Source organism: Macrotis lagotis, chromosome 8 (assembly GCF_037893015.1).
Source record: "Macrotis lagotis isolate mMagLag1 chromosome 8, bilby.v1.9.chrom.fasta, whole genome shotgun sequence".
Lineage (NCBI taxonomy): Eukaryota > Metazoa > Chordata > Mammalia > Peramelemorphia > Peramelidae > Macrotis > Macrotis lagotis.
This window is the reverse complement of record NC_133665.1, coordinates 151,922,572-151,935,537: the sequence shown is the minus strand read 5'-3', so window position 1 is coordinate 151,935,537 and position 12,966 is coordinate 151,922,572. Positions and strand designations below refer to the sequence as shown.

Genomic DNA, 12,966 nt, shown 5'->3' with positions numbered 1-12,966 from the left:
CCTAGGTGTTCTGACTTCAAAGTCAGAGATTTTTCAGTTGAGATAGACTTTTCTTGGCAAAGGTACTGGAGTAGTTTGCCATTTCCTCCAGCTCATTTTACAGATGAAGAAACTAAGACAAATAGTTAAATGATTTGCCCAGAGTCACCCACTACTAATTGTCTGAAGTCAGATTTGAACTCAGGAAGAAGAGACTTCCTGACTCTAAGACCAACATTTTAACCACTATACCACCTAGCATCCCCAATCAGGGATTAGCTAATTTGATAAATCATTGGCTCCTAATATCTTAAAGTTGAAAAGGAACTTGTGGGTCATCTAACTCAAACTTGCCAATTTTCAGATGGAAAAGACATGAAATTCAGAAATTCATGGGCTGGGACCTTTGACCCTTAGATCATCTACTATAAACATTAGATTTGGTTCTGAATATTTCCTAGTAACTTTCCAAAACCAAATACACCTCAAAGAATTTGCCATTACTGAGGAGATGCAAGGTTGTATCTTATAGGCAGAAGGCATACACCTATAATAGGGGTATATATTTAATTTTGCCAGTTATTAGATATGCCACCAAACCCATGCTGAGTTGCAGTCTTCTTCTGAATGCTTTAAGACTTACATAACTTACTGTGTGAGCCATCAACAGCTGCACTCCTGGGGTAGGGGAAGTAGATGAAACCCCTTCCCATCTCTTAGAGCAGAGATTCTCATTTTGTTTTCATTTCCAAATGGCTTAAGCAAGAAACAAGAGTGAGCTTCCTTCAGACAAGATGTGTTGGAATAGCCTGTGTTTCCCCATTTGGGAGGAAGCTATTTCCTGAGTCTCTGTAATTGGTTATGGTTGGTTTGATGGAATATCCAGGGGCATCTTATTATTTGTGCTTCCCTTCCAGGGGAGAAGCAGCTGCAGGCTGCCTCTGCCATGTTCAGTCTATCCAAAGTTGCAGAAACAATTACAGCAATTCACCTGCATTGTGAGAATGAATGGCTGCAAAGGGCAATTAATACCTGTGATTGAGTTATACCACTACTAGATATCCCAAAAGGTTCATAAAAAAAGGGAAAGGGATCCAGATGCACCAAAATATTATAACAGCTCTTTATTTTATGGAAAAGAACTGGAAATTGAGGCAATGTTTATCAATTGAGGAATGGCTGAACAAGTTGTGGTATATGAATGTAATGGAATACTCTTGTTCTAAAAGAAATGATGAACAGCATACTTTCAGAGAAAACTGTAAAGACTTACATGAACAGATGCAGAGTGAAGTGAGTAGAACCACTTAGCTATATTCTCAGCAATAGAAAGATCCAACAAAATTCTAAAGGAACTATGATCGAAAATGATATCTATCTCCAGGGAAAGAACTGATGGAATATGAATCTAGATTGAAATATGCTATTCTTCTGTTCCTTTATTTTTCTTGTTTTCTTCCTCTTTGTTTACTCTCATAATGTAACTAACATGGAAAGATTGTTTTTGCATGGAAAAAAGAGAGTAAATACCTACATATTCCTGCATATAGTGGTTGGCTGAACACTTCTCTAAGGCACAGCTTTTTCCCCCCAGGAAACAGTTATAGCAGAAATAAGGATCAAGTGAAATAAGGTATTTAAAATTGATTGCTTGATAACTTATTTCACTTATGGAGAAATCACTAGAAACTAAATAAGCAAAAGCTGTTAGGGTGGCTCAGGCTTTCATGAGTCTGTTTGGAAGACCTCAAGCTTTAGTTCATTTGATGCTACTGCCAACATGTACCCAGATGGTCAACTATAGGATGCCAATTAGAAGACAAGGTGGGAAGGGAAGAGAGAGTGATTTAGAAGAGAAGAATGAGAAAGTAAAAAAAGTACCTGATGGGCCCCAAGCAGAGAATAATTATTGCTGTCCCTTCAAGGGGTAAGGAACAGTCATGCACAATGTCCCAGAGGGCCCTGGACTTCCTATTATGTTTATTAATCATCTTGATGAAAATGGAAAGCCTGCATTGATTAAATTCACTAATGATCCTAAACTGAGCAGGAGAGTAAATTCCAGAAAGGATGGATTTATAAGGCAAGTAGGAATATTAATCAGCTCATCTTCTAACCCAGTGGAAATAAATGAGATGGGATTTACTATAGATAACAGCATTGAAGTACACCTGGAGGGAAATGATAATGAGCCTAGATTCAAAGGAGGAAGCTGCTGTTTAGGAAACAATAATGATAAGAAATATCCAAGGCAGGAAGTGAATAATAAATTAAGGGAGGCTCAAAATAAAATCTCATTACAAATAACAATTTTACTCTCTGCACAGCTGGGACAGGGTGATGCAGAGCACAGAATTAGAGAAAGTTAAATTTGGAAAGGACCTGAGAAATCATCTGTTCCTACCCCTTCATTTTAAAGAGAAAGGAACTAAAGTCCAGACAAGGGGAAATAACTTGCCCAAGGTCATACAATGAATCAGAGACATAGTTGGATCTAGAATAAAGGTCTCCTAACGCTTCATTCAAAATTATTTCCCCAAATTCTTGACTTAAAAACTCTTTACTTTCCATGGAAGAACTTAAAACTTTCATTAAAAGGGGATTCATTTTGGTTTTCAGTTCCCCTGCGGATGTATTTTGGGATCTTTGGTCACTCTAGAAATATCCCTATAATCAATCCAGGCTATAAAATATAAAATATTTGGGGAAAAGACCCCCAAACCAAAAACAAGTTATCAATAGAATTAGACCAAAATGTACTTTTATTTTGGAAATTGCATAAGGTATCTTAAAAGAACTTTACAGTAGCATAAAAATCCATGCCCAACTATGAGCTTCCCTTCTTCTCCACATCCCCCCCACACCTCTTTATCTTTTTATTAGGTTTATTTTGCTTCTGACACAAATTAGCTTCATGACCTTGAGCAAATCACTCTCGTTGCCCTAGATTCTACAATCAATCAATCAATACACATTTATGAAACTCCAATTACCATGCATCTATTATGCAGTTGCAGAAAATTTCTGATACCAATGAAATATTGTTCATTTGCTTGCCCTATCTCAGTGTGAGGATGAGCAAGGATAAGTTGAGTGTGCATAAAGGACATAAAGCAAAATATTGTGAATGTGGTAGGCTTGGGGAGACTTCCTGGCTTTTCCTTCTGCTTCATTCCTGCTTCCCTCAAATGCCCTAATTCCAGTTCCCCAAGATAGCACCAATTTGCTCTTCCAGAATGAATCATCATACTCCAAACTTTCTTCATCCTAACTCCCAACATCCTAAACAAAACAGAAGTCCCATACCGAGATTATCAAGTTAGAACCTGTTAAATTCCTTTTAGACTAGCTGCTCAGGATGTGTTAGGTTCCTGCCAGCTAGCTTATCCTTACCTAGGTGAACATTGAAAGGGTGGGAGACAAGGATGACAAGTTCCCCAAGATCTCCTAGATCTCCATTTATTAAACCAAATACAAGTGCTTAAATATCCTCCCCAGTCCCTGGTCCACTCCCACTCCCATGGCACTCTACAATCCACCAGTAAAATAAGGCTCTGGTGCTCGAGGACACCAGGTGATTAAAGTTTACAGTACTCCCACAAACAATAGTCCCTTACAAGAACCTTTATAGAATAAAGATTGGTGTAGTACATTGAAAATCATCTTGGTACAATGAAAAGAGGGATGCATTTGAAGTGGGTAGGATGGGAGATGCTTTGGTTTCTCTGTAGCCCTCAAATTTTATTTCATAAGCATTTGCTTCTTCCTGTCTTGGAGAAACCTAGAGAGAACTGCTCACAGATTTGGATTAAATGAGTGCTTCCAGATAGACACAGAAAGTGAAATATTAGGGTTCTATCCCATAAGCCAGATGTGGAGCATAGTAACAGAAGTGAAAGGTTACTTTTTTTAATTTCCCATTTTTATGGGGAATGATCTACCATCTAACTCATCAGAAACCCTAGAACTGAGTTGAGCAGTTCAAAGGTGAGATAACTAGAGCATTTCAAGAAGAAATGACAACATTTCCAGTTTCAAGAAACCTTTTTTTTGCTTCAAGGAAAGAATGGAAATGTACCTGTGTATCATCCTGTACTCTATTTATCTCTTGGGATAAATAGGTGATTAGACCCTGACAGAAAGATGGGCTATAGTGAAGCTTAGAACTTTTGTGAAGTCATATATATAGGACCAAGTCAATCCTTGTCTCCAGTTCTTGACTCCAAGATAATATTCAATCAAAAAAATATGCATTTATTAAGCATTTACTATGTGTCAGATACTGTTCTAGGCCCTGGGAATACAAAGAGAAAAATGAAACAGCTGGTGGAGACAATAGTATATGAGTAGATACAAAATACATACCAAATAAACACATGATAATTTGTGGGTGGATAACTTTTAATGAAAGTTACAAGTTCCTCTGTGGGTAGATGGATTAAAAATAAACAATTGAGGGGCGGCTAGGTGATGCAGTGGATAGAGAACTAGCCCTGGAGTCAGGAGTACCTGAGTTCAAATCTGGCCTCAGACACTTAATAATTACCTAGCTATTTGGCCTTGGGCAAACCACTTAACCCCATTGCCTAGCAAAAACCCCAAAACAAACAAATAAATTAACAAATGAATGAATAAATGAATGAATGAATGAATGAGTGAATAAATAAATAACTGAAAAGACCAGTAAAAATATCTTGTAGAACACAGTTCTTGAGCTAAGTTTTGAAGGAAACAAGCAATTATAAAGGGCAGGAGAGAGCCCAGAAAGATTTCAGGAACATGGGATAACCAGAGCCAAGTCTGAGCAAATGAACATCATATGAGGCACAAGAGGGCCATTTTGGTTACATTGTAGAATATGGGATAGGGAATGGTATCTATATGATAGACTAGAAAGGTAGACTGAGGACTGGTTATGAGAGACGTTAAATCAACATAGAGTTTATATTTGATCTTTGAGGCATTTGGAGTTTATGGAGTAGGGTAATGTTATAGAAATTCTTGTCTTTCAAAAACATCTAAATTGTGGAAGTTATGGATGACGGTTTGGAGAGAGCAGAGGCTCAAGATATGGGGACTAATTAGGAGAGTATTACAAGAGTCCGGGTGAGAGCTGTCAAGGTCCCATAATTGCTACCCTGCCCCCTGACGCAACAGAAACCAGCCCTGAGCTGACTAGTAGATCTAGTGCCAGCCAATTTCAAGAAGAAATGGTCACATTTTTAGGTTACAAGGTACCATTTTCTTGAAAGGAAGGATGGAAGTGTGGCTGGTCACTTCACTGCATTTATACCATTTATCTTCTCTTCACATATCTAATATAATATGCTTTATTTATTTACATATGTGTGTACTTATATATTTATGCATATATGTATGTATGTATATATAAATATATAGTGTGTTATATTTATATATTACATATAAATAAGGGTCAAGATTGTTTCCCTGTCAGAAAGATGGGTCATAGTGAAATTTGGGTCTTTCTTTGACTCTGGCTCTTGACTGGTGACTTTTTAAAGAGAAGGGGGATAGGTAGAGATTTGGAATATGTCATAAAGGTAAAAATAACAAGATTTGTAATTAATTAGATTTGGGATCATGAAAAGAATGTGAAGAATCACATCACTTCATGAACTTCATTGGAGAGAGGGAAGTTAGGAAGAGCAGTAAATTTAGGAAGAAAGACAAGAGTTGTTCTGGTTACTGAGTTTGAGATATTACAGGACATTCAACTTCAAATTACAAATGTGTAAGTCAGAAAGTCATCAGAAAATCAGTCCAGATGAAATTTGAAATGCAGGTGAAGTTAAGAACAATCTTATATCAACCCTGTAAGAGCTTTTAGAGTTATAAAAACTTACAATTATATCTACGAATAAGAATGGAAATCATTGTTACTTACCAACATAAATAGATTGACTCCATTCACTCCAAAGTCCATTATTTCTACAACTGAAATGCACTGTCGCTCTTATTTTTAAAGAATACTTACAAGTGGGATCAATTATCAAACTGAAACTATTTTCTTGAATTCTCAGTATCTAAAAAACAAATTAAAAAATTAACAAACCTATTATTGAAAACTCTACTTTCAGTCAATTTATAAACAATATATAATACTTGCTACATTTTAAGTACCAGAATAAATGCTGGGGATATAAAGAAAGGCAAAAATGTTCTAATGAGGGAAACAATTAAAAAAAAACCTGTATAGATAAACTAAAGACAGGAGAAACTGGAAATAACCAAAAGATAGAAGATAGATCTTCTTAAAGGGAATCAGGAAAACTTTCAATAGAAGGTGAGATTTTAGCTTCAAATTAACAGAAGCCAGGTGGTGGAGTTGAAGGGAAAACCCCAAGCAAGGGAGACAAGCAATGAACAAGTCCCAAGTCAGTATATGAGAATGTAAGAACAGTAAGGAATTTAGTAATTGGAGCACAGAGAACATTGTCTGTGTGTGTTTGTGTGTGGTGTGTGTGTGTGTGGGTGTGTGGGTGTGTGTGTGTGTGTGTGTGGTGTAAGAATAATGGAGAGGAAGACAGAGGGACAGGTATTGAAGGGTTTTTAATGCCAAACAAATCTTGATATTTTACCCTAGGGTGACAGGAAACTCCTGGAGTTTCATGAATAGGAGAGAGGCATGTTAGTCTTTTTCTTTGGCAATTGAGTGGAGAATACACTGGAATGGGGAGAGACTGGAATAATCCATGTAGGAGGTGATAAAGGCCTTCATCAGGGCAGGAGCAATGTCCAAAGACAAAAAAAAAAGAAATAGAGAAGTTATAAAGGTAAAAAAGCAAGAGATTTTGGCCATAGAATAGATATAAATAGATAAAAGAAAGTGAGAAATCAAGGATGATGCTTAGGTTGTTAGTTGGGGAGATTGGGAGGATGTTGGCACCCTCAAAAGGAAGAAAAGAAGGTTGGGGAAAGAAATTATGAGTTTAGTCTTGGACTTACTGAATTTAAGATATCTATAGAGCATCCTTTTCCAGATGTCCACTAGGAACATAGGGTTGGACCCTCTAATATATATTATTCTAACACTTTGTCCAAGAGGATAGCTGAATAACCCTGTCTTATAGGCATCTTGAAGATTATGCCAATAAGTACAGATGATAGATTCTTTCATTCTAAAAAGGTTTTGAATATCAACCTTTGAATATCAGTCTGGCGAAAGATCAACTTGGTTTTATGAGGACCAGCCTAGCTTTGTGTGGAGAGGCTCATCATTAAGTAGACCATTTGATAGTGAACTTTTTGACCATAACAACACACAAAACAATGGAAAACATAAAATAGACTTCAATTTTTTGCAGCTTCCCTACTTGTACTAGAACATAAGCTCAATGATAGGAAAAGGGCCACTGGATACTAAGAATTACATTATTCTTAAATTATAAACACTAATTTAGCTATTGGTACACAAAATGCAAGACCCTTTTCAAGTGACCAGCTGATGAATTAATTACAAGAGGAACTAAATAGTTTAAGCTATTCTTTTCCTTATAAATGAAGTCAAAAGACAAAATGACATTATAGCAAAAAGGAAAGAGGGCCTATATACTTTCTTTGGAGATTCAGACAAATGAGTTGATGCTATTAGTTTTAGTGTTATGTCCAAGGACAACAGGAGATACAATTTCCTAGTACACATCATCATTTCACATTTCAGTGCTCATTATATTCAGATAGATCTGTGATTCCCCACCAATGCTATGGAATTCAGTTTTTCTGAATCTACTCCTGCCCTTCCTGCATTATTTTTGTCAATGTCCTCCCATAAAGCTCTCCAAGGCAGTATTCCCAACATGCTAGAAGTCATCCTCATTTTTCTTCTGACATCTCCAAAATGCCAGTGGAGCACCGAGAAGATATCTGTCAAGAATTCCTTATCCTTGCCCCATGAAACAGCTATTTTTTCCTATTATTTATTTCTCTGATAACATACTATTTACCTGCTATTCTTTAAAGTTTGTTTATGGATATATTTGAGATCCTGCTCATATCCACCAAGCAGCGTTCTGTTGACATCTGTGTGATATCTCTTTAATTCTTCAGAGGTGATTTGCTCATGCCTCTCAGATGTATAAAATGCTCACATTAAATATATGCAAAAATATCCCCAGCAAAAATAGTAAACTTTTTGGCAAATGTCACTGAGGATAAGAAAATTTTGAAACTCTACTAAAAATTTTTAAAATTTACAAATTCAATTAGTATATATTTTAAAGCTTATTTGGTAGGTATATGGAAAGAATAAAAAATATGTTGAAAAGCATGGCTCAGAAATAAAAAACAAGATGGAGAAGGGGGTTGCTGGCTCTATTGAAGTCTTATACTGATATATCTTCAAGGTTTTCTTTAAAAAATAAGAGGTTAAACCCAAAGAGTCCAGCTATTGGGATAAAAACTCTCTCTTTGATAAAAACTGTTGGGAAAATTGGAAGTTAATATGCAAGAAACTTAGATTAGACCAACACCTCACATCCTATACCAAGATGAGATCCAAATGGATACAGGATTTAGACATAAAAAACAATATCATAAGCAAACTAGAAGATCAAGCAATAGTTTACCTGTCAGATCTATGGAAAGGGATGCAGTTTATGGCCAAGGAAGAGATGGAGAACATCATGAAAAAACAAACTAGATAATTTTGACTACATTAAATTAAAAAGCTTTTGCACAGACAAAACCACTGTAACCAAGATCAAAAGAAATGTAGTAAATTGAGAAACAATTTTTGCAATTAATATTTCTGACCAAGGACTCATTTCTAAAATATACAGAGAACTGAGTAAAAATTTCAAAAAAGCAAGTTATTCCCCAATTGACAAATGGTCAAAGGATATGCAAAGGCAATTTACAGCTGAGGAAATCAAAACAATCCATAGTCATATGAAAAATTGCTCCAAATCATTACTTATTAAAGAAATGCAAATTAAAGCATCTCTGAGATACTACCTCACACCTCTCAAGACTGGCCAATATGACCAAAAAGTACAATGATCAATGTTGGGAGGGCTGCGGGAAATTTGGGACACTAATACATTGTTGGTGGAGCTGTGAACTCATTCCACCTTTCTGGAGAGCAATTTGGAATTATGCCCAAAGGGCAACAAAAATGTACATACCCTTTGATCCAGCAATAGCACTACTGGGTCTATACCCTGAAGAGATGATTTTTTTTAAAAAGGGTAAAAACATCACTTGTACAAAAATGTTTATAGCAGCCCTGTTTGTGGTGGCAAAAAATTGAAAATTATGTGAATATCCTTCAATTGGGGAATGGCTTAACAAACTGGTTTATGTATCTGATGGAACATTATTGTTCTATTAGAAACCAGGAGGGATGGGAATTCAGAGAAGCCTGGAAAGATTTGCATGAATTGATGCTGAGCAAGATGAGCAGAACCAGAAAAACATCATACACCCTAACAGCAACATGGGGGGGTGATGATCAATCCTGATGGACTTGCTCATCCTTTCAGTGCAACAAACAGGGACAATTTTGAGCAATCTGCAATGGAGAATACCATCTGTATCCAGAGAAAGGAGTGTGGACTTTGAACAAAAACCAAAGACTATTACCATCAAATTGGGGGGGGGGGAAGCATTATATTACTATATAATTGTACTACCTCATTCTTTATTTTACTTCCTTAAGGATATGATTTCTCTGTCATCACATTCAACTGAGATCAATGTATAACATGGAACCAATGTAAACACTAACAGAATGCCTTCTGTGGGTAGTGGGGGGGAGAGGGAAGCAAGAATGAGGGGAAAATCATAAACCTCAAAATAAATAAAATCTTTCTTAAAAAAAGGAGGCACTGGATATGCAAAAAAAGGAAAAGGAATAGAAGGAGGATAAGAAGATGGAGGAGGAAGAGATAGAAGAAAAGGAGGAGGAAAGATGGGAAAATAAGGAGGGAAGGAAGAAAGGAAGGAAGGAAAGAAGGAAGGAAGGAAGGAAGGAAGGAAGGAAGGAAGCAAGGAAGGAAGCAGGGAAGGAAGGAAACATTTTTAATCACTTATTATTGAGGTAACATTTCCAAATCAGTTGTATACAGTCCAAATACAAACTTGTTAGAGCAAAAGTCAAACCAATAACAAATTAGAAAAAGAAGAAATTGCATGCAATCGAAGCAATGCCAGTTAGAATTAATTAAATAAGCTGCTACCATTAAACATGAGAAATGGAAAAAAGAACAGACATGGACACAGACTAACAGTATTTTTCTAAGAAAATTTGGGTTTAGATTCATAATTTGGGTCAAGATTCATAATAAGGAAACTAAAAATGTCCAGAAACCTTTATATTTAGCACACCTTGACAAGAAGTGACATATGGCAGTCAAAGGCAACATCAAATTAGGCTATAGAGTTGTTTTTTAAATATTATACAGAAGACTAGCATAAGATCATGATCAGTATAGGCTTACAAATCACCAAGGAAAATAGAAGGAAAAACAAGTAACAATAAACTTGAAATAGACAAGAAACTGACCAAATTTGGAAAGATCTGTAATGATTTTTATAATAAACCTTTTTTCCATCAATAACTAAAAGAAAAACCCATAAAAAACAAAACCAAAATAACAATATTATAATTAAAATTCAAATATCAAAGTCTAATGTGTGCCTTTTAGTAGGAAGTGGGAATGGTACTGAAGAAAACAAGGGTGAAAAGAGCAACTGACTAGACTAAGTTCATAGAGAGGAAAACCATGTTGGAGTTTACAGAGGTGAAGGATCAATTCTCAAAATATCCAACAAAAAAAAAGACTACCAAAAATTGAAAAAAAATCATGCCTTATTTTTACTCAAAATGGCAATCAATCTACCAATTAATGACAACCTAGAAGCCTACTTTCAATTTAATACAGCAAACATTTATGGAGTACCTACTCTATCTATTCCAAAGTGCTAGGTTATTGAGAAGCAAGACAAAAATTAAGTAGTCCCTCCCCTTTGTGTGAGTAATCTATATAATTATCTAAGATATGCCTTTATGAGAAAAGATAAAATCTTCAAATAATAAACTAATGCAGTCCATATAATTATACTCACACAATTAACTGAAAGATACAGACAATATGATTCCTCTAATTATTTAAGATAATGTGCCTTTTATGTTCTCCTACAAGGTATCACTATGAATTATGAATCATATGAATTAATATGTCAAAACAATATTTCTTTTAATACATAATAATAAGCATTTGTTTATTTTTATTCTTGTTTCTATTTATTCTTCTTTTTACAAAATATGACTTATTTATAGCTTGTTCTTACTTCGCTGTCACTTCCCATATAGCCTCTTCTAGACTAAACAATCCCTTTCAACAAAGAAAAACAACTTAGTAAAAACAGATACAGAGACCATTTCTGCCAATGTGTAAAACATTCTGACCTAGTTTTCTCAAACCTCTTCTCTGAGACCTTCACTTATTCTTCCAGTATCCCGATTTAACTTCCTTCTATTGAAATTTTCATTTCCATCATATTGTTTATGTGTATTGTTCTATTGGTCCTGCTTACTTCACTTGGTATTACTTTCATATAAATTCCCTTGTGTTTCTCCAAATTCCTCTTATTTTTTCTTACAGTACAGTAATAATTCATTACTTAATTACTTTTCTCCACCCATTTCCAATCCACCTCTCTTGTGAACTTCACTATTTCTGTCCAGAGCATCTCCTTCCAGGTATCCTGATATTTAATTTTGGCATTATCTTTGACTCTTTCTGCTCATTCATACCAAATATCCAATTAGTTATCAAATATTGTTATTCCAGTCTCTACCATAGCATTCAAATTTGTTCCCTTCCTTGTCCTCACATATTCATCACTCTAGTTCAGACCTTCATCATCTCTTGCCTAGTCTATTGCAATGATGTCCTAATTCTTCTTAGCTTCTTCTAACTTGTTTTCTCTCCATCCTCCAAGCAGTCAAGAAAGTGATTTTCTTAAGGTTTAAGTCCAATAATGGACTTAAACCTATTCACTAAGCTCCAAGGACTTTTTATTAGCTTTAAGAGCAAATATAAATGCTGTCTGTTGTCATCCAAAACCCTTCATGATTGAGATCTAACCTACTTTTGCATTCTTATTATGCTTTTCTCCACTTCATATACTTTATGATCTAGCTAATCTGGCTTCTTAATGTTCCTCAAACATCACCCTGTCTCCCAATTCTCTATCTTTCTTTGGTATTTTCTTGCACCGACAGACTAAAAAATGCAATCATTCCTTACCACCATTTCTTAGAATTCTGAAAAATTGTATTTTTCTATTTCTTTCAATATTCAACTTAAATACCACCTTCTACATGACAACTTTCCTGATCTCTCCAGTTGTTACCAATCACCTTGTATCTATTTTTAAATTTCTTTTATATGTACAGTCTCCTCTAGCTAGACTTAATGCCCTCAATAGTAACGACTGCTGCATAATGATTACTTATTCATTCATTCATTCATTTGGGAGAATGGTGGTACTGTTCTCCAAAATAGGATGACAAAAGAAAGAGTAGGTTTGGTTGGGTACAAATATGATAAATATAGTTTCAGAGTTTGAGGTGGCAAAAAGGATATAAAAATGAGGATATCTATCAGGAAAATGGAAATGTGAGTCTGGAATTCAGAATGGACTTACTTAAGGATTGGAGCTCTGAAGGTGATCTACATAATAGTACAAATTGAAGGTATAAGAATGTATGATATTGTCAAGGGAAAGAAAATAATGATTTTTTTAAAAGTCTGTAAAGTTAATTGGAGACAGATCTTTGGGGAATTCATATACTTAGGGTAAGAATGAATAAGGGACAAAATAGAGTGATAGAGATCTAAAGCAAACCATTAGTTTATAACTCAAGGGAGTTAATAGTTTCAAGGAAAAAGTGATAAACAGAGTCCAATGTTACAAGACATGTCAAGGCATAGTTAAAATTGAGACCAAAGGATGGTCTAG

The 12,966-nt window shown here is 35.4% G+C and overlaps 1 protein-coding gene across 3 annotated transcripts in view; it reads right to left on the bottom strand.

Moving 5' to 3' along the window:
* The window catches only part of IL5RA (interleukin 5 receptor subunit alpha), a 56,427-nt gene that overhangs the window by 18,923 nt on the left and 24,538 nt on the right, over positions 1–12,966 (bottom strand). For all 3 annotated transcript variants that reach the window (XM_074198696.1, XM_074198694.1, XM_074198695.1), the window contains one exon: positions 5,885–6,023. In XM_074198696.1, the coding sequence (XP_074054797.1) occupies positions 5,885–6,023 (139 nt within the window). The remainder of the gene's footprint in view (positions 1–5,884; positions 6,024–12,966) is intronic.